The sequence below is a fragment of the Opisthocomus hoazin genome, chromosome 1 (assembly GCF_030867145.1).
Source record: "Opisthocomus hoazin isolate bOpiHoa1 chromosome 1, bOpiHoa1.hap1, whole genome shotgun sequence".
NCBI lineage: Eukaryota > Metazoa > Chordata > Aves > Opisthocomiformes > Opisthocomidae > Opisthocomus > Opisthocomus hoazin.
In genome coordinates, this window is record NC_134414.1 from 80,519,396 (window position 1) to 80,536,867 (window position 17,472).

Sequence of the window (17,472 nt, forward strand, 5' to 3'; positions counted from 1 at the left end):
CCCTATCATAAGCACCTCTGCGTAACCCTGCTCCGCACAGCGCGGGGGGAAGCCCTGCCCGCTGCCGGCCGGAGAATATCTCCATTGTGGCCCCGTGCAGGCACTGCATATAATCTTTCTCTGCCAATATATGTCTTCGTGAGCTGCCCCCCCCCTCCCCCTCCCGAAAATAAAACGACTATTCTTTTCTGTTTTAAGTAGATTTTTTGTGCAATAAAACCCATTTTATTGCTTCCAGTAATTGGTATTTAATTTGCAGGCCTTTACAACTTGCAAAGAACAGACTGCTGTAGCCGGAGAGCTGGTATGTGTGTGCGCTTTGTGGATTTTATTCCACCGGCACTTGCTTAGTTGACTGGTGTAAAACGATACAATTATGGTTTTGCAATCAGTAAGGCTGCAGATAAAGACTTGGAGGGACGTTATAAGGTCCTGGGTCCAATTTGAAGCAGCAGGCAAGACAATATAATTTTAGGGGGCGCTGCCAGCCGCAGACATCAAAACTTGACTCCCGTTAAGTGTTTTCCATTTTACTGTCAAAATATCAAAGGCTGTTATTTAAACCCGGAGTCTCTTAAAGTTGATTTTCTTTCTCTCTCCTTCTCCCCCACCTCTTTTTTTTCCCCTTTAACTACCCCGATAAACGCGAGGCCAGGTCACCTGTGAAATGTTAGACCCCCCCCTTGCTCCCCACCCCGCCGTGCAGGGCCGTTGGAGCCCGCCGCAGCCCTCGGTCCCTTTCTGGGGGGGAAATCGCGCCCCGGCCGTCCCCATCCCACCCGATGGCCGCGGGGGGGGGGGGGAGGAGCTGTCTCTGCCCATCAAGGGCCGCGGCGAAGGGGGGGTGGCAGCCAGGGCCGGGGGCAGCTCCGCGGGGACCGGGGTTGGGGGAGGGGGGAGGGGAGGCAGCCCTGCTCCTGTCCCGGGCACAGCTGCCCTGCCCCCAGCCCCGCTGCCCCGGCGGGCCGGGCCGGGCGCGGGTACAGCCCCGGGCAGGGCGGCATCCCGCCCCGTCTGACGCGGGGGGCAGCGGGGCCGGGGGGGGGGAGGGGGAGGACACCCCGCCGCTGCCACTGAGCCCCGCGGGATCGCGGAGTAGGGGGGGAGGGGAGTCGCAGGTCTCGTGCGCGGGTCCGTCTGTGTGCTTGCGTGCGTGGGAGTCCACGCATGTGCGTGCCCCCCACGGCTGCGGGAACTTCTGGACCCACGGCCGGGAGAGGCGAGCACCGCCTGAGAAAGACCTTTTAAAAACACGCGAGTGGTTTCCAGCTCGCTTTGGCCGCGCTCGGCGATGCCGCGGGGGCTCGGGCACCCACGGAGAGCCGCTGCGGGCGGGCGGGCGGGTGAGCGGTGCCCTGTTCCTGAAGGAAAACGCAGGTAAATCCACGGGCTCCAGCTTGCCACAGACTCGCGAATGAATTCTCCCTTCCCCCGAGTGCCAAATCATTATCTGATTCAAGTTTACTCCAACGTTTCGCCGGTTTCATCCCACTGAGGGAAAAAGGACGGGGAGGGAAGGAGATAGCCGTGCCCTCGACAGACTCAGTAAATAAAGAAATAAACAAGCAAACCCCAGAATAGTCTTCTGTAGGAAAGAAGTTAATATACTCAATTATTTTCTGAAAAAAGATCATAACATCTGGAAATTGATATCAAATGGCGTACAATCCCTGAGAGACGATAAACTTCCACTGTATAATATTTCCACTAGAAATCTTAATAATCCCATAAATCTTCCCTGTGAATTGGGAAAATGTAACAGTTCATTGAAATACTCATTGGGAAATAATTGAAAAAATGTAATAGTTCGCTGAAATATTCGTGGGTTTTTTTTCTTTCTTTGGTGCTCTGGCTAACTCTGTGCATGTGTGTAAATATTCCTATTCCGTTTTAAAAACGTACACGGAATATTCCCTTGAGCGCTGCACACCGTAAAAGAAAAATATGCCCTTTTGACTTATTAATCATTATTACAGAGTTCAAAATTGCAGCGTCCCTCGCGCGTTACTGAAGGAGGCAAACAATCCTCTCTGTGTGTATTTCGTGTTGCTAAAATCAGTACAAACTTTACAGCTCGGAACTTTTTGTCCCTCTTTTTCTGCTGTTTTTCTGATAGACTCTTCCATTTCTGCTCGAGTTATCCAGGACGACAGAAATCAAGGGGGCTACTCGCCCGTTATGCTCGCCCCCTAAATTATAATTAATTACGGACAAAAGCAACTGCTTATTGTAATTCACCACGTGAATGTTTAATTTTACAAAAGTAAAAGTAGATGAGGATTTCAACGCGTCTAGGTTCCCCCTAATGAATATATGAGTAATTAATGTTCCTGGCAAGAAGCAGCTGTTTAAAAAAAAAATAATTGTGACAGAGACGTTGTGCGCGCGTGTGTGTGTGAGCCTGTGTGTTTGCATGTACCTCCATGTAGGCACAGAATTAGTGTGTGCCTTTGGCTGCGTTGCTAAAAGTCGGAATAAAGACAATTAAGCCCTTCGCATTTCTGTCACACTCCATTAATTACTGTGGCCGCTCCTGTCCCGACCGCCTCGCAGCGTATTCGCCAGGTACGATCCCCGTCCGGCAGCCTCGCCCGGGCGAGTGGGCTATGGTCAGCTTAAACTACAGCCTTTCCCGTGCTTTTTATTTTACTTTTCATCCAAGATTGTTTTCCTCTCCTTTAAAAATGTTTTTCTAAAAATAAAACTCAACATAAACGTTTTAAGATTAGATTTGCGGGGAAACAGTTTAATTTTCACCATATGTTCCCAAGGCGGCTTGTAGATTTAAAAAAAAAAAAAAAAAATCTTTCCACTGAAGCTACCAAAAAAAAAAATCTAATATAGAAATGTATTTTTCCCAATGCGTTTCCCTCCTGTGGGCCATTTTACAGCCCCTAAATAAATCTTTAAAGTTGCAAGGAAAAAAAAAAGTGCCCTGATGACGGAAAAGCAAGTCCTGCCATGATAATGTCCTTTATTAATATTATAGATGTGTAGTGTGCTGAATGGATCAATCATATCCATTCACAATCAGGATTAAGAGAGCCTATTTTAATGAAAATCTATTAGTCTCTCATTTGAGACACGGATGTTGCTTAAATCAATAAACAGCATAGAAGAGAATACGACGCAGGTTTCTAAATTAAAAAAAAAAAAAATCCCATCTATGAAATGTGTTAAGACGTCTGTAAAATCCTGAAACCCTCGATCGATACTTATAAATATTTAATGTTTTTTTTTAAAACACAAATTGAAAACCATTAACACTGCATCCATTCTTATTATTAAAACAAATTGTCCTTGGAATTATGTGCTGTGGAAATGGAGCCAGATTGAAAGGGCATCCTCTGAAATATGTTTACTCGCTTTCATGTAAACCAATAAAAATCTGCAGGAGTCTGTAGCGTGAGCGGAAAGGTTTGATGTACAATGTCCATGATTACAGTCCCTGAATTAATCACGAGAGAGAGAGGGAGGGAGAGAGGGAGGGAGGGAGGGATGGAGACGGAGAGAGAGGACTCCGTTATCTACTCAACAAAATCTTGCTCTTCGGGTCAGCGCTTATTAAAGCAGGGATTAAAACGTTTATTTTTTCTGTTTGCTGATTTGCCCCATATCGACCAAAATAAGCTGAAGTGGGGGGAGGGGGGGAGGAAATCGGTTTCGCCCTACGTCACGCCGTGAGTCAATGTACAAATGCAAATTCCTCTTATAAATATGAAATCCAATACTTCGCCTTGGAAATGCTGAAAGCGAATGCAACGCTTAAACTCATTCATGATTATCCCTCCTGCCTAACTCGGAGAAAAAAACCCCAGCGGTCAGGAGTCCCCTTCGAAAGCGGAACAAACCGCAGCCCACGCACCCACGCCGCGCTCCGGGTACCGGGACCGGGGCGGTGCGCGGGCGCGGGGAGGGTCCCGCATCGCAACGGTTCCTGGCACCCCGCACCGCCCCGCACCGCCCCGCCCAGCCGGTTTCGGGCTTCGAGGGCCGGGGGCCGGCAAGAGACAGGGGCCCCGCGGGAGAGGCGGCTGCGGGGGGGGGGCAGTCCCTCAGGGCCGGAGGTGGGCGAGTGCGGAGAGGGGGGAGAAAAGGGGGAGGGAGGGATAAGCGGGACCCCCCTTTTGTCAAGTAGGGGCGCCCAGCAGGGCGGGGGGGTTCTGCCCGCCGGTGCCCCGAGGCGGCGGGGAGGGAGGAGCATTTGGGGGGCAGAGAGCCCTGCAGGTGACCCGGGAGGACCGGAGGAGACCCCCCCGCAGCCGGCCGCCGGTCCCGCAAGGCACAGGGGGGCTGGGGGTCTGTGGGAGCAGGGTGCCAAGGGGGACTCGGGGTGCCGAGCGGAGCCGGGGGCGTGGGGCGGCTCTGAGGGGCGCCGGCGACTTCGTCGTTTTGCGACGGGGTCCCGGGAGCTCCGCGACTGCGAGGGAACGGGGTTTGGACGGCAGCGCCCTCCCTGCCTCCCTCCCTCCTTACCCCCACCCCTCCCGCCCAGCCCACTGTCAGGAGCGGCGATAAGAGCCGTTCCCCTCCGAACCCGCAGCCAAACTCTGCGGCGGGGTCACAAGTGCCCCCCACTCTTGCCCGCACCGCCTTGCCGTAGATGCTCTCCAGGCCGCGGGGGGGAGGAGGGGAGGGCGGGGGCTCTCCTCGCCTCCCCCAGCTCTCCGCCGCCCAGTTGGGACGGAACGGGACGGGACGGGCCAAGACGGGACGGGCCCGTCGTCCGCTGCGGATCTCCGCGCTGCGAGAGCGCGCAGTGAGGCCGTGCGCGCCCCCGGGGCTGCCCGCGCCTCCGCGCCCTCCGCCGCCCGCCCCCACGGGGGTCCGCGGCGTGGGCCGGCGGCCGGATCCCCGGAGAAGGCTGCGACTTGCACCGCTCCTTTTTTTTTTTTTTTTTTTTAATTATTTCCCCCTTTTCTTTCCCTTTCCGGTGCTTTGTTTCGCTTTTCCCTTTCGGAGCGAGTCTGAGGCAAGTTCCCTCCCATTCCGCAGGGCCCCCCGCCCCCCCCTCCGCGGCCTCCCCGCTGCCGTCGAGGGCGGCTGCGGGAACCGGGGGGCAACCGGCTTCCCCACAGGGCGCCCCCGCGCTGCCGGGAAGCGGGGAGGGATGGGCATGGGGATGGGGGTGGCGGGGGAGGCGGGAGGGCTTTTCCCCCCTCTGCCTTTGGGGGCTTGGCTTTGCCCCTGTCCTGGGGGGCAGGAGCCCCGGCCGTGGCAGGAGGGGCTCGGCCCCGCGTGGGCTGCGGGCGTGGGGCTGGGCGCCGGGAGGATGCCGCGGGGAGGGGAGCGGGACGGGGGGGGAGTCCGGGGGAGGGGGCGCGATCTCCGGCACCTCGGGGAGCCGGAGCGCACGGCGGGGCCGGGGAAGCGGGGCCGGTAAACGTTTATCCTTCCTTCGCCGTTCGCTCCCCCGCCGGGGGATCGGTGCCGGGCGAGCCGAGGGCCGGGGAAAGTTTCCCCGGCGGCTGCTCAGCCGCGGCGGAGACCCTTCCTCGCTGCCCGTCGCGCCGGGACCTTTCCTCGGCCCTAGGCTGCTTCCTCGTCTGCCGCTCGCCTTCATTACGGACGCGGCGCCGTGTGATATCGTTAGAGCCTGGGATTTGATTGGCGTCCGCGATGACAAGCGCCGTTTGTCAAGTCGCGGGGCTTCCTCGGCTCCCTCGCTGCTCAGACGAGCTGCGGAGGAAGGATGCCACCGGGACACAGCGAGGTCGCAAGCGTCAGGGGTATCAAGTGGTCAGTCCTTGACCCCCAGATAATCGTTTTAAATTCGCGCAGGGGGAGATTGATTTCTTTCTTTTTTTTTTTTTTTTAAAGCCCTTTATTAATTGCTTCCTCGTTTATTATTATTTTTTTCCCCCTCCTCCTATGGAGGTGTCAGCTCTGGTGCTGGGGACACCATCGGATTAATTAAGCGTATTTTTAGCGTTTTAGCGTTCTGCTGGTTTTCAGCGCAGTCCCACGCTCCCCCGGAAAGGGAGCAACGGCAAGGAGCCTCCGAGGGCTGCGATTCGGGGCAGAGGGTGGCGGGGGGACGGGCTCTGGTTATCTCAAACTCGAGGCGAGGCAACGAGAAGGGCGTGAAAACCAAAAATAATGACCAGAAGACAAAATTCCTCCGGGTACCAAAGAACCCTCCGCGTTAAAGCCCGAGCAGAGCAGATAGATAGAACCAAACGGCGGGGAAGTCGGCTCCGCTGGCGGATCAAACGGCGCCGAGAGGCGCTGGAAATGCCGGCGCCCTGCTCTGGAGGTGAATTTCAGGCAGCTATTCCAGCGCACAGAATAACTATTATTCCGGGAGTACAATAAAAATAACAGCCGCCTACCAAGAGCAAGGTGGGAAATTATTGCCAGTCCTGTCTTAAACCCGGCAGGATACGTTTCGTTTAAAAAAAAAAAAAAAAAAAAAAAAAAAAGACAGGCGATTTAATGTTCTGTTTGTCGTGTACAAACTCTGGTGTTAACAAATTATCCCTCTGCTGCACGCAGCGGGGTAGCTCTGCAGCTCTACACCCAAAGAAACATTTTAGGTTTTAATTTTCCCCAACAGTATCTTCAGACGACATAGTAACATTAAACAAGAAAACAGACCCTGCCATGTTCACGCGTATCTGGAGAGCCCCGTTACCCACGGATAGCCTCCCCCCCCCAGCCAAGCAAGCCCCCCCAGACCCCCCGAACGCACCGACACGGACCTCCGAGCCCCCTCGCCACTGGTTTCACTGCCGCACGCGTACCCCCCCCCCCCCCCCGCCCGCCCGAGCAGGCGACGCTTTTCAAAACGGCTTTTTTGGTTCGCCGATTATTTTGACCGTTTAATTAAGCGAAATTAGCTAAATAGCAAATCAGGTAGAATTTCCAGTGGTTACAACAAACGCACGTCTCCGGCTTTTTACTCATTACCTTTTTTATTGAACTCTCATTTTCTTTTCCTCTTGACAGCGATATATTTAATTGCAGGAGCCCGGTTATTTGATTAGCTGTGGGTCCGTTTTTACTCACAGTGTTGCCACGCACAGGATGTCCTTACAATCAATTAAGTCTTCCCCGACTTTCATTTCTGCTACCCATTTACGGAAGGCAGATACCTATTTTCACGCTTTCCTCTTCCCCCCCCTCCCTTTTATTCCTCTCTCTCCCTCTCTCTCCCTCTCTCTCTCCCCCCCACCCCCCCTCTTTCGCTTTTGCCTCCTTGCCTCCCTAAATCAAGGTGCAAAGATGCCAAAGAGTGATGAAATGAAAAGAAAGCCAATTGCTGGACTGAGGTGGGGGAGATAGCTGCTAGGAGTCCGCCTGCGACTATGGAGCAGTCAGTAATTGCTGGAGACAGGGAGAGCTGGGGGCTGGGCTGAGGTAGCCATGTATAAATAGTGTGATCTCAAATTGAAAGGCATAAATAACAGCAGGAGTGATCTAACCCTATACAGCCCATCTTCTACGTGCAAAAACAGAGTGCGGAGGACGGCCACATCTCCGACCGAAAACAAGTGGATCTCTGTGGATAAGATCACCGGGCAGCCATGGAAGAACTTACGGCTTTTGTATCCAAATCTTTCGACCAGAAAAGCAAAGAGACCAGCGGCGGCAGCGGCAGCGGCAACAAGAAGGAGACGATCACGTACAGGGAAGTTTTGGAGAGTGGGTTGGCTCGCTCGAGGGAGCTTGGAAACTCTGACTCGAACCTGCAGGACATGACCGAGAGCAGCAACCATTGCCCGGTGCATCTTTTCAAAGACCACGTAGAGAGCGACAAGGACAAACTGAAGGAGTTCAGCACGGGCAGGACGGCGGAAGGTAAGAGCGGGGCCGGGAGCCCCCCGCCCCGCGACCCTCGCTGGTAGCCCCGGACCCCCCTCCCGCCCCACACCCCCCCGGCGTTCCGCAGCGGGGTCGAACCGTCCCGGCGGCCCCACACCCCCCGGCCCCCACAGCACCCGGCCCCAGCGGGGAGCGGGGTCCGGCCTCCCGCACCCTGCCTTCCTCCCCCGGCCGCCTCCCTCCCGCAGCGCTGGGGACACACACGCCTAGAAACGCGCACCCCTGCACGCACGGCCGCCAAAAATCAGTGGGAACTTCGGTCCTTCCTCCCCCCTCCCCGCAACACCCCCCGCAACACCCCCGCTCGCAGCCGGGGTCGATGCGGTGCGTTAGGGGAAGGGGGCAGCGCGGGGCGTCAGACATTTTTGTCCGTCTGCCTGTACATTTTGGTGCCGCGAAACCTTTTCCGGGGAGTTTTCAGGCCGCAGCAGACCCGTTCTTCCCGCCGCCAGCCGCGGCTGCTCCCCCCCGGGAGAGCGCTGGGTGCGGAGGGGGCTCTCCCTGGACGTTTTGTCTTGTGTCCGTCGGTCTGTCCTAGCCAGAGGCCGCGGCCGGCGAGGAGGAGGAGGAGAGGAGGCCAGCTGGCGGGGGGGAGCTGCCCAGACCCGGGTGAGACGGAGCATCCCCGCGGAGGGAGGCACAGGCCGGCCCTGCGGCCGGACCCCCCGATCCCCCGCACGCCCTCCTCACCCAGGCCCGGGCAGCGCCGCGTCCCCCCGGGGCAGGGGGGCTGCCGGCCGAGGAGTGAGACGCCATGCCCTGCTCCCTCAGCGGAAAGAAATTAAAATGATAAAAATAATTTTAAACGGAACAAGCGAAAAGCCCCGCTCAGGCTGGTGGGGGAAGGAGCGAATGAAGAGGGCGGGGGGACTGGAAAGTTGAGAAAGTGTCTCTGGGCGAGTTGGGCAGGTGGACCTGCCTGGGGAGCTACCGGCTAGCGTCGGGTAATAAAAAGCGGTTAATAGGTTGGGGAACAACAACCGGTCTTTCAGCTGTTTCCTACCGTTTGATCTGGCTTAATATAACGTTGGGCGAAAGGCAATTTAATTTACAGCCCAAACGCTTACTTAATATCCTCCTCTCTTCCACCCCCCTCCCCAAACAGGAGGACCGGGTATAGCCACAGATTCGGGTGCCCGTATTTCTGCACCAGGCAGTACCGCTCGGCACTGCTGATTTTCCTTCTCTGGTCGGGAGACTGCAAAGCGAAAGGATTCTTGTTAGAGGAATCGTCCGCGCAGGAGACGGTTTTAAAAAATGAAAGCAGGACACCCTCCAGGGAAAAAAAAAGAAAATCTAAAAAAAAAAAAAAAAAAAAAAAAAGAGAATGAACGAAAAAAAATCTCTGCTGCTCCCCCTTTTCCCTGTATATCGAAATTGTGGCTTGTATGTTTAGCTAATCTAATCTACGGAGAGGGGCTGGGGGTGGGGATGGAAGGGAGGAGTTGGAAAGAGCTGAGATGCTTGTGACAGTTTAAATTCATGCCAGGTTTCAGCCTAATTTCAGCTGATTCCAGCGTGTGATTTCAGTCCCACCGACACGCTGGTTGATGTTTGATACCCATCGGGGACGCCCCGGGTCTCCGAAAGGAGACAGAGCCTTTGGACGCGCCGAGTTTTCCCCGGGCGCTTGCTGGGTTAGCACCCTCGTCTTTCCGCAGGGGTTCCCCTGACAGCAGCAATGCGAACAAAACAAAACCAGCCGGCGAACACCCCTCTCCGGAGGCCGGACCCTTCCCAAAGTTTTACGCAGTCGCTACCCAGCCCGGAGTCGGAGTCGGGGGGCGATCAGGGACAGGGACGGTTTTCATTTCGGAATTGGAATTTTCATCCGGAACTTCGGCTCGGGTTCCCCGCCTTGCTGAAGCACAGATGCAGTTCAAGACGTTTTATTACTTACAATTCACTTAGGATTTGCGGTTGGTCATTTGCGTTTTGGAATGCCCCCAAGTACATAGGATCACGCATATGTGCATGCTCACGTTTGCGGGTGTGTGTACATACAGATACATAAAAAATATGTGCGTAACTGGTGAGCGAAAACGGATTCAGCCCGGGATCCCCTGCCGATGTGGCTTCTCCCGCATCCCCGCACCGCTCGGGGGGTGAAGCAGGACGGCGGAGGGAGCCGGGCGGGCTCGTCCTGGATCTCCGCCGCTCCCCGCGCAGGATGCGGGCGCCGGGCAGGGTGGGGGGGGAGATCCGAGGGACCTGGTTCAGCCCCCAGAGGTGTCCCCTGCTCCAGCACCTCTCCCCCTTTCGTTAGCCGGATTTTAAACGGGGACGGTGCTTTAGGCCTCCTGGCATTAAGGAGAAGGAAAAAAAAAAAGAGTAAAGAAAGGAAGATATAAAGTGAAAACAAGAGGTCCCCCCCCCCCAGCAAAAAAGGACAGCAGTTTTCCCCCGCTGCCTCCCGAGCCCTGCTCCCCTCTGCCCGGGAGCAGCGGGCACAGCGGCTGCCCCGCGCCCTGAAGGGCTCCGTGAGGGGTGTGGGGGGCTGTCTGCTGTTTTGGAGGGGCTGGGGGGCACCCACGGTCCTTGAGCCCCACTCTGGGCAGCGCAGGCCCCCCGCCCCTGGTCTTTCGACCCGCCGGCAGGTATTTTGGGGGAAGGAGGGGTGAGAAAGGGGAGAGGGACGGACTGTCTCGGGACCGCGGAAAGTTTCTTGTACGAGGCAAATATTTCCGCCGTGGCTTCACCGTGACACGGTAGGGAGCTTCTTGCGTAAATCTCTTTACTTGGGGAGAAAAAGTGGACGGAGAAACCCCCGTCCCTCACCTCTCCCCACCGCCGGGAGGTAGCGGGGGGGCCAGAGGTTTCCCTACCAGCCCCTTCCCCGAACTGCCCGTGCCGACCGGAGGCACGGCTTCCTCCTCCCTCTGGAAAGAAAATCAAATTATATTTTTATATATATATAGTTTTTTTCTGATGGGGCATCAGCCAGGCGCGGCAGTTCCGCTCCCTCCCTCGCTCCCTCGACCCGGAGCCGGCAGCGGGGCTCAGCCCGACCCGGTGCCCCCCGCCCGGGCCGGGGAACCCCCCCCCCGCCCGCCGGCTGGCCTCGCAGGTCGCGCCGAGTTCGGGGACGAAGCGAGGGGATGGGGGGAGACCCCCGGTGTGCTGCGGAGAGAAACTCGGGAGAGGTGCGAGGGGAGGCTCAGTGTCGTTTTCACCTTCCCCCCCCTCCCGGCAGGGATCTACGAGTGCAAAGAGAAGAGGGAAGACGTGAAGTCGGAGGACGAAGATGGACAGACCAAGCTCAAACAAAGGAGAAGCCGAACCAATTTCACGCTAGAGCAGCTGAACGAGCTGGAGAGACTTTTTGACGAGACGCACTACCCGGATGCCTTCATGAGGGAGGAACTAAGCCAGAGGCTGGGACTGTCTGAAGCTAGGGTTCAGGTAAGAGACAGGCTCCGTCCCTGGAAGCGCCCGCACCTCAGTGCCTTGCCGCCGGCGGACCCCAGCACGGAGCCCGGTTCATCCAAGGCGGGGAGGCGGAGGCAGAGACCCCGCGTGTGACGGGGAAGCCGTGTGCGGCTCCGCCGTGCCTGCCCTGCCACGCAGCAACGCTGCTCTGGGGACACCTGCCCGCGCCTTGCACGTCCTGGGCGGGAGGTTTGGGTACTTCTTTTTTTTGGAAGGGGGGGGAGAAGTGGTGTGGTGGTGACCAGTCTCTAGTAACTAAGCAACTTGCTATTTTTTTAACTAGTTATTGTACTCTTCCTTGCAAACGTGCCATTATCTCTCTGTTAATCCTCATTTTACCCCCCCCCCCCCCCCTTCTTTTATGGGGCCGTTATGGGAAAAATAAAAAAGCTCAGAAAACCCTCGCGGTGCATCAGGCGAGGCGGTCTGGGTGCCGAGGGACGGGATTAGGCAGAGCCGGGGGAAAGGTGCCGGCCCTGCTCCTCGCAGCAAGCGCATGAATGCATGGCACCCCATCTGGCGGGGGATCCCACCGCCCCCCCCCCCTCCCGCTCCGGTGCGGCCAGATGCCAGTCCGCCCCCGAAGCCCGGGGGACGGGTCCGCCTTGCCGTCGTTCCGGGGCCGTCCGTTCGGGTGGCTCCGCATCCGTCGCTTTGCAGTTCGGTTTTCGGTGTGATGCAGTGGGAAAAATACACACACACAGACCCCGCTCCCCCCGCAGTCAGGTAGGGAGCGGATCCCCAAAACAGACGTAGCGTAAATGAAAACCCTCAACCTTAGAAATAATTAACCAGAGCAACCTGTGGCTCTGAGCAGGAGGGACCTGAGGGCAGTCCCTTCCTAGGCGGTGACTCTGCGCTGGGCCTAACAGACCCCGACCGCGCCAGAACCCGGGAAGAAAAGGTCACCAGGCCACCCCCCCCCCCGCCCCCTGCACACCCTGGGGATGGGAGATGCCCCTGGATATACGTCCACCCGCCTGTACGTGCGCCCGCGCGGGCACCCCTGGGTGCGGGACAGGGCATAGGAGGGGGTCCCCGCGTCCACCCCCGGCCCAGGGCACGGCGGGGGAGCAGAGCGCCGCGGCCCGGCCCGAGGCGCGGCGGCGGACGCGGGACCCCGGACCCCGCTCCCCGGCCGGCTGCCTCCCGCGGGCGTTTCCCGAAGTAAATCCGGCGGATAGGTAGCTTCCCTCCTCGTTTTGGGGTGTTTTTTTATTAAAAAAAGGGCTCTTTTCTGCCCTCGGCCCCTGCCTCTCGCGGCGTGAGCCGAGGGACGGGGCGGCGGGCACAGGCCGGGGGAGGGGCGGCTGGCAGGGGATGCGGCGGGGGTTCAGAGTGCTGCCGGCCTGCTCTCTGCTGGAAGATTGATCTGACCACACCACATAAATTAATGAAAAGATTAAACTTTTGCTGAAGGGGACATCAACTCTTATGTCATCTTCCCAGATCTTCTTACTTGGGCTCTGTAATATCTTTCCGAGGCCTTGATGTACTGTTTCTATAAAAATAAATTACTTGTAATTGAATTCTGCACTCTTTCTTTCAAGTACTTTATTACTGAGCAGCACCTTAACAGGATGTTCACAGTTACAGGAAAATTGGTGCTTCAAGTGCTTACAGATCTTAAAACAGCACAAAAAAAAAAAAAAAAAAAAAAAAGAAAGAAAAGAAAAAGGACAGTAAAAAAAAAAGAGATGCTGATTCAGGCGGAGATTATGAGAGAGATAAAAAAATTAATAAATTTAATAATCTTACAAAAGAGATTTGAATGAAAATAAAGCTAGAAATAAAAGAAATATCAAGAGCGAAAAGAGGAGAAACTGATAATGAATTAGGGAATAAGCAGAGAGCTTGATATCCATCAAGAAATGGAAGAGGATAAAAAGAAGAAAGGGGGAAAAGGGACAGGGTTTTTTTAATACTTTCAGAATTGTTCTCTAATTCCTATCTCGACCGCTTGTCCCTTGCTGTTAAAGGATATAGTTTCAATTTAGTGTGGAAATTTGCTGTAAATAAATTGAAGCTCCTATGGTAGCTAGTCCTTATTAACCTTTTATTTTTAGTGTTGTACTGGAAACTCATATCACCCAGCTGTCAGGGTTATAATTGAAAGTTATGAGACCATAGTGAGGAGCAGGCAGTAATTCAATTACAACAAATATCTTTGGGTTTATGGTGCAGGGCTAAATTAAATGTCATTATTCACTGTCTCTAATGGAAATCAAAAGGAAATCAGATTAGAGCATTTGTGAAAGAAATCACTGAGTGATCCTTAATGAAGAAATAACTGTCTAAAACAGTGTACTGTGCTTTACTTAGCATATTCATGACTAATTGGAATTGATCGTGAATCACACCAAGCCTGATTTATTATCGCTTAACGCAGTGGCTAATTCATCACTTTTATTCCTCATAACCTTATTTTTTCATAGCTAAAGGGAAAGGGCACTTCGTTTTCCAGATTTAAATATAATTTCTGTTTGAAAGATGTTCTGATTTGCGAGAGGAGTTGTTTAAACGCTGCTTAAATTCCTCCTGACAATTTATACTCCTTTGGGGTGGTGTGGGGGTGTGGGGAACACACACAAGGAGATTTCCTGCAAGGATTTACAACCGTAAAAAAATGTATTATTGTCGCTGTAGCACGATGATATTTTGCATGCTTTTTTTTTTTTTTTTTAATATGTATAAGTCCCGACCGGCTCGGTTAAAAGGAGACGCGCCGCGCGTTGCTGATACTCGCCTGTGGCTCGCCGGGAAGCACAGGCTTGCGCCCTGCTGCGCGTTCCGGGCAGAGATGCCCGGTGAGCCCCGGGAGGGCTGCGCTAGCCGGCAGCCGCTGGGCAGCGGGAGCGCTCGGTCTGTCTGTCCGTCCGTCCGTCCGTCCGTCCGCCCGCCCGCCCACAGCCGCCCGCTGCGCGCTCCCCCCGGCCACCCTAGGCCGGAAAAAAGGGTGCTCCAAACCAGAGGAGGCCCAGTCCTGCTTAAGAAAATCACTGAGGTACCCGAGGTAATTAATGCCTTTGGAAGCCTTTCTTTGCGCTAATTACTCTGTTGTAAATGACCTTCATTAAGGCAACTGAAGAAAGCTTGAAGGGAAAATTTGATGTAGGAAGTGCAGTTAGTATTAATTAACCGTATGATCTCTTGGCAAGTGCAAGAACATCAAAGGTTGTAGGTGTTTACTTAGCTGCAAGATTTTTGTCAGCGGTGAAAGTCAATGTTTGACAATATTCGGTAGGTTTTGGCGTAAGGATGAGGGTCCCCAAAACGTTTTGGCCCGTGCCGCTGCCGATCCCCTGGGGAGAGCTGGAAGGGGGAAAGTCCGGCCGGTCTGCAGCCCCCCGGGACGAGGCGCGGTGGCAGCCGCAGGTTCTGCGCTGGCTGGAGTCAGAACGGCTGGAACTGTTGGGGCAGGATTGCTGGGTTACAGGCGTGTCTCGGGTGGGGGCAAGAGCACTGCTTTACACCCCAGCCTGCTAAGATGTTGCTCTTGTCTGTCCAGAAGGCTACAGAAGCCGGTTTTGTTGTCTCTTAGAGTTTGGGGAACGCGGAATGATTCAGCCCCTTTAGTGCAAGTTCAGGATCTCGCATCTTCTCGGAGATCTTCACCATCTCGAAGCCCAGCTCGGGAGCGGGCAGGCGGGCCTGTCGCGTAGGGGCCAGACCCCAGAGTCCGACCACACTGGCCGTCCCCGGCGCGTTTGAAGTGTGAACTGGACAGGGGGCAAGGGTCCCACCGGGCCTGCGCTGTGGGCTTATTTTAAGCGATGGTGGGAGCAGGCCTTTGCTCCAGCCGGGTGGCACCAGGACGGCCCCTGCCCGGTGCGAAGGGGCCGGTTCCCGGTCTCCCAGCTTCAGCTCCCTCTGAGAAACCACACCAGAGAGGAGGACACCCCCCCCAACCTTCTCCCTCCAGCGCAGAGGGGCTTCCTCCGCCCAGGGCTGAGCTCTCCCCTTGGGCTGCTCCCGAGGAGAGACCTCAGCAAAGTTGCGCCCAGTCCCCGGCCCCCGAGATAATCCTCTCCCTCTTAGCAGCTGCCTGGTCTACCTCCATTTGTTTGTTCTGTTTTGTTTTTGTTTGCGTTTTCTCTCCGCAGGTCTGGTTCCAGAACAGGAGAGCAAAGTGCCGAAAGCAGGAAAACCAGATGCACAAAGGTGGGTGAGGTGTGCGGGCCGGCCGGCCGGGGGGTCGGTGGCCGCGGAGCCCCGGGCCGCCTTCGCCGCTCACCCGGCCCTGCCTCTCCCCGCAGGTGTGATCCTGGGAACCGCCAGCCATTTAGACGCCTGCAGAGTGGCCCCGTATGTGAATATGGGAGCCCTGAGGATGCCTTTCCAACAGGTAGTTAGCTCCGGGTTTGTGTCCCTTTCCCCCGGCAGGCTCCGGCCCTCGTTCGCTCGCAGGGGAGGGAGCCGGGCACGTTTACAAGCGCCGTTCGCTCAGGAGCTGGCGCGTATTAAAAACGGGCTGTAAAACCTGGCGGAGGGGCCCGCGCTCCGCAGCCGGGAGGTCCGCGCCCCTCGGGCCCGGGACGGGGGGTCCCGCGGCCCCGGGAGGCGCCGCCGGTGCGACGGGGGGCACCGAGCCCCCGGCCGCTCGCGGACCTGGCGAGGCGGGGGGGGGACGGCCCGGGGGCGGCCGGGGACGGAGCCGGGGAGGGTCTCGTCCTCCCCGCCGTGGGCGAAACCGCGAGGCGGGAAGAAACGACGCGGACCCTCGCCCTGCCGCCCCCGCTAACCGGGCTGCCGAGGCCCGGCCCTTCCCGGCGGAGGCGGGGAGGCTTCTCCTGGCCGGAACCGGGGCAGGAGCGGGGCGCGGGCCCCCGGGGGGACGAATTGGGGCGAAGAGGGTGAGATTTCGTCCCGCTTCCCGCCACCCCCCCCCCCTTTTTTTTTTTTTTTCCGGTCAATTAACCGGGGGATTGATTTTCCGCAGCCCAAAGGGACCCCTCCACCACCTTCTCCGTCTCGGAGACAAGTGGATCCGACAGATTAATCGTATCGATTTTTTTTTTTAATTTTTAAAAAAGAGACATATTTGGACCGAAATAATTAAGTACATAAATAAACTCCCCCCCGGCCCTCCCCGAACCCACCCGGAGCTGAGATCTCTCAGCCAACCCCGCGGTGTTTGCGGAGGTCCGGGGAGCTCCAAAGCAAACACCGGCCCGGCGGTGCGAGGGACCCGCGGCCAAGGAGTTTTTAGCGAGGTATAAATAAACATACCTGAAAGAAGAAGAAGAAAAGTTATATAAAAAATGGCTGTTTAGCGCTTGCTGGCGCCCGTGCGTTGGGCCGCGTGTGTATTTTATGTTTTTTAATTTTTTTTTTTTTAAATCACGAGGAGAGCTAAGCATGCCTCGGCGCCCCTGGTTCAGCGCGGGGGGCTCCGCTCACGAGCCGCCCTTTCAGGCGGCGGGCGGCCGGTTGCGGGGCCGGTGAGGTGGCGGCCGCCCGGTCCCCCCCCTGACGCCATGTCCCCCCCCCCCCCCTCTGCCTCCGCCGCCCAGGTCCAGGCGCAGCTGCAGCTGGAGGGCGTGGCCCACGCGCATCCGCACCTGCACCCGCACCTGGCGGCCCACGCGCCCTACCTGATGTTCCCGCCGCCGCCCTTCGGGCTGCCCATCGCCTCCCTGGCGGAGTCCGCCTCCGCCGCCGCCGTGGTGGCCGCCGCCGCCAAGAGCAACAGCAAGAACTCCAGCATCGCCGACCTGCGGCTGAAGGCCCGCAAGCACGCCGAGGCCCTGGGGCTCTGACACGCTTCGGCCGAGACGCCCCCCCCCGCCCCGCCTCGGGTGTCCGCGGCGGACGTGTGCGTGACCCGCACGGACCGCCGCTCTGCTCCCCCCCCACCCCCCGCTTCTCCTCCTCCTCCCCGGCCGCGGGGCGAGCAGCGGACGCTCCGGGCCGCCCTGCCGCCTTCGCCCGGTTTTTGGTAATTTTTTGTTTTCTATTATTTTTGTTTTGGCTTTCTTCCCTCCCCTCCCCCCCCCCCATTTCTTTTCCCTCTCCGAAGGTCCGCGAAGGCCCGTCCGGCAGCCTTCCAGCCTTCCCCCGCCGCCACCGCCGCTCCCCTCGCCCTCCCGCCCCCGGAGACTCTCCGGCCTGAGGGGAGCCGGGCGCGGCGGGCGGCCGTTGGAGGCCGTTGGCGCCGCGCGGGGCGGCGCGGAGCGGTGCGGTGCGGTGGGGGCCCTCCGCCCGCCGCGGGGCCGCGCG

At 57.1% G+C, this 17,472-nt stretch overlaps 1 protein-coding gene across 2 annotated transcripts; it reads left to right on the forward strand.

The window, feature by feature from the left end:
* The first annotated feature begins 7,526 nt into the window (after positions 1 to 7,526).
* SHOX (SHOX homeobox) lies at positions 7,527 to 17,012 on the forward strand. 2 transcript variants are annotated; one of them, XM_075439651.1, is made up of 5 exons: positions 7,527 to 7,800; positions 11,018 to 11,226; positions 15,357 to 15,414; positions 15,510 to 15,626; positions 16,759 to 17,012. In XM_075439651.1, the coding sequence occupies exons 1-5, from the start codon at positions 7,527 to 7,529 to the stop codon at positions 17,010 to 17,012; spliced, it is 912 nt and encodes a 303-aa protein (XP_075295766.1). The 2 variants fall into 2 exon arrangements, with proteins under 2 accessions (XP_075295766.1, XP_075295856.1); XM_075439741.1 differs by having other exon boundaries at positions 15,510 to 15,598; positions 16,767 to 17,012.
* The last annotated feature ends 460 nt before the right edge of the window (positions 17,013 to 17,472 follow it).

Coding starts and splice junctions, on each gene's coding strand:
- SHOX (XM_075439651.1), top strand. CDS start 7,527: ATGGAAGAACTTACGGCTTTTGTATCCAAATCTTTCGACCAGAAAAGC. Junction 11,227..15,356: donor TGTCTGAAGCTAGGGTTCAG/GTAAGAGACAGG, acceptor TTCTCTCCGCAG/GTCTGGTTCCAGAACAGGAG. Junction 15,415..15,509: donor GGAAAACCAGATGCACAAAG/GTGGGTGAGGTG, acceptor CTCTCCCCGCAG/GTGTGATCCTGGGAACCGCC.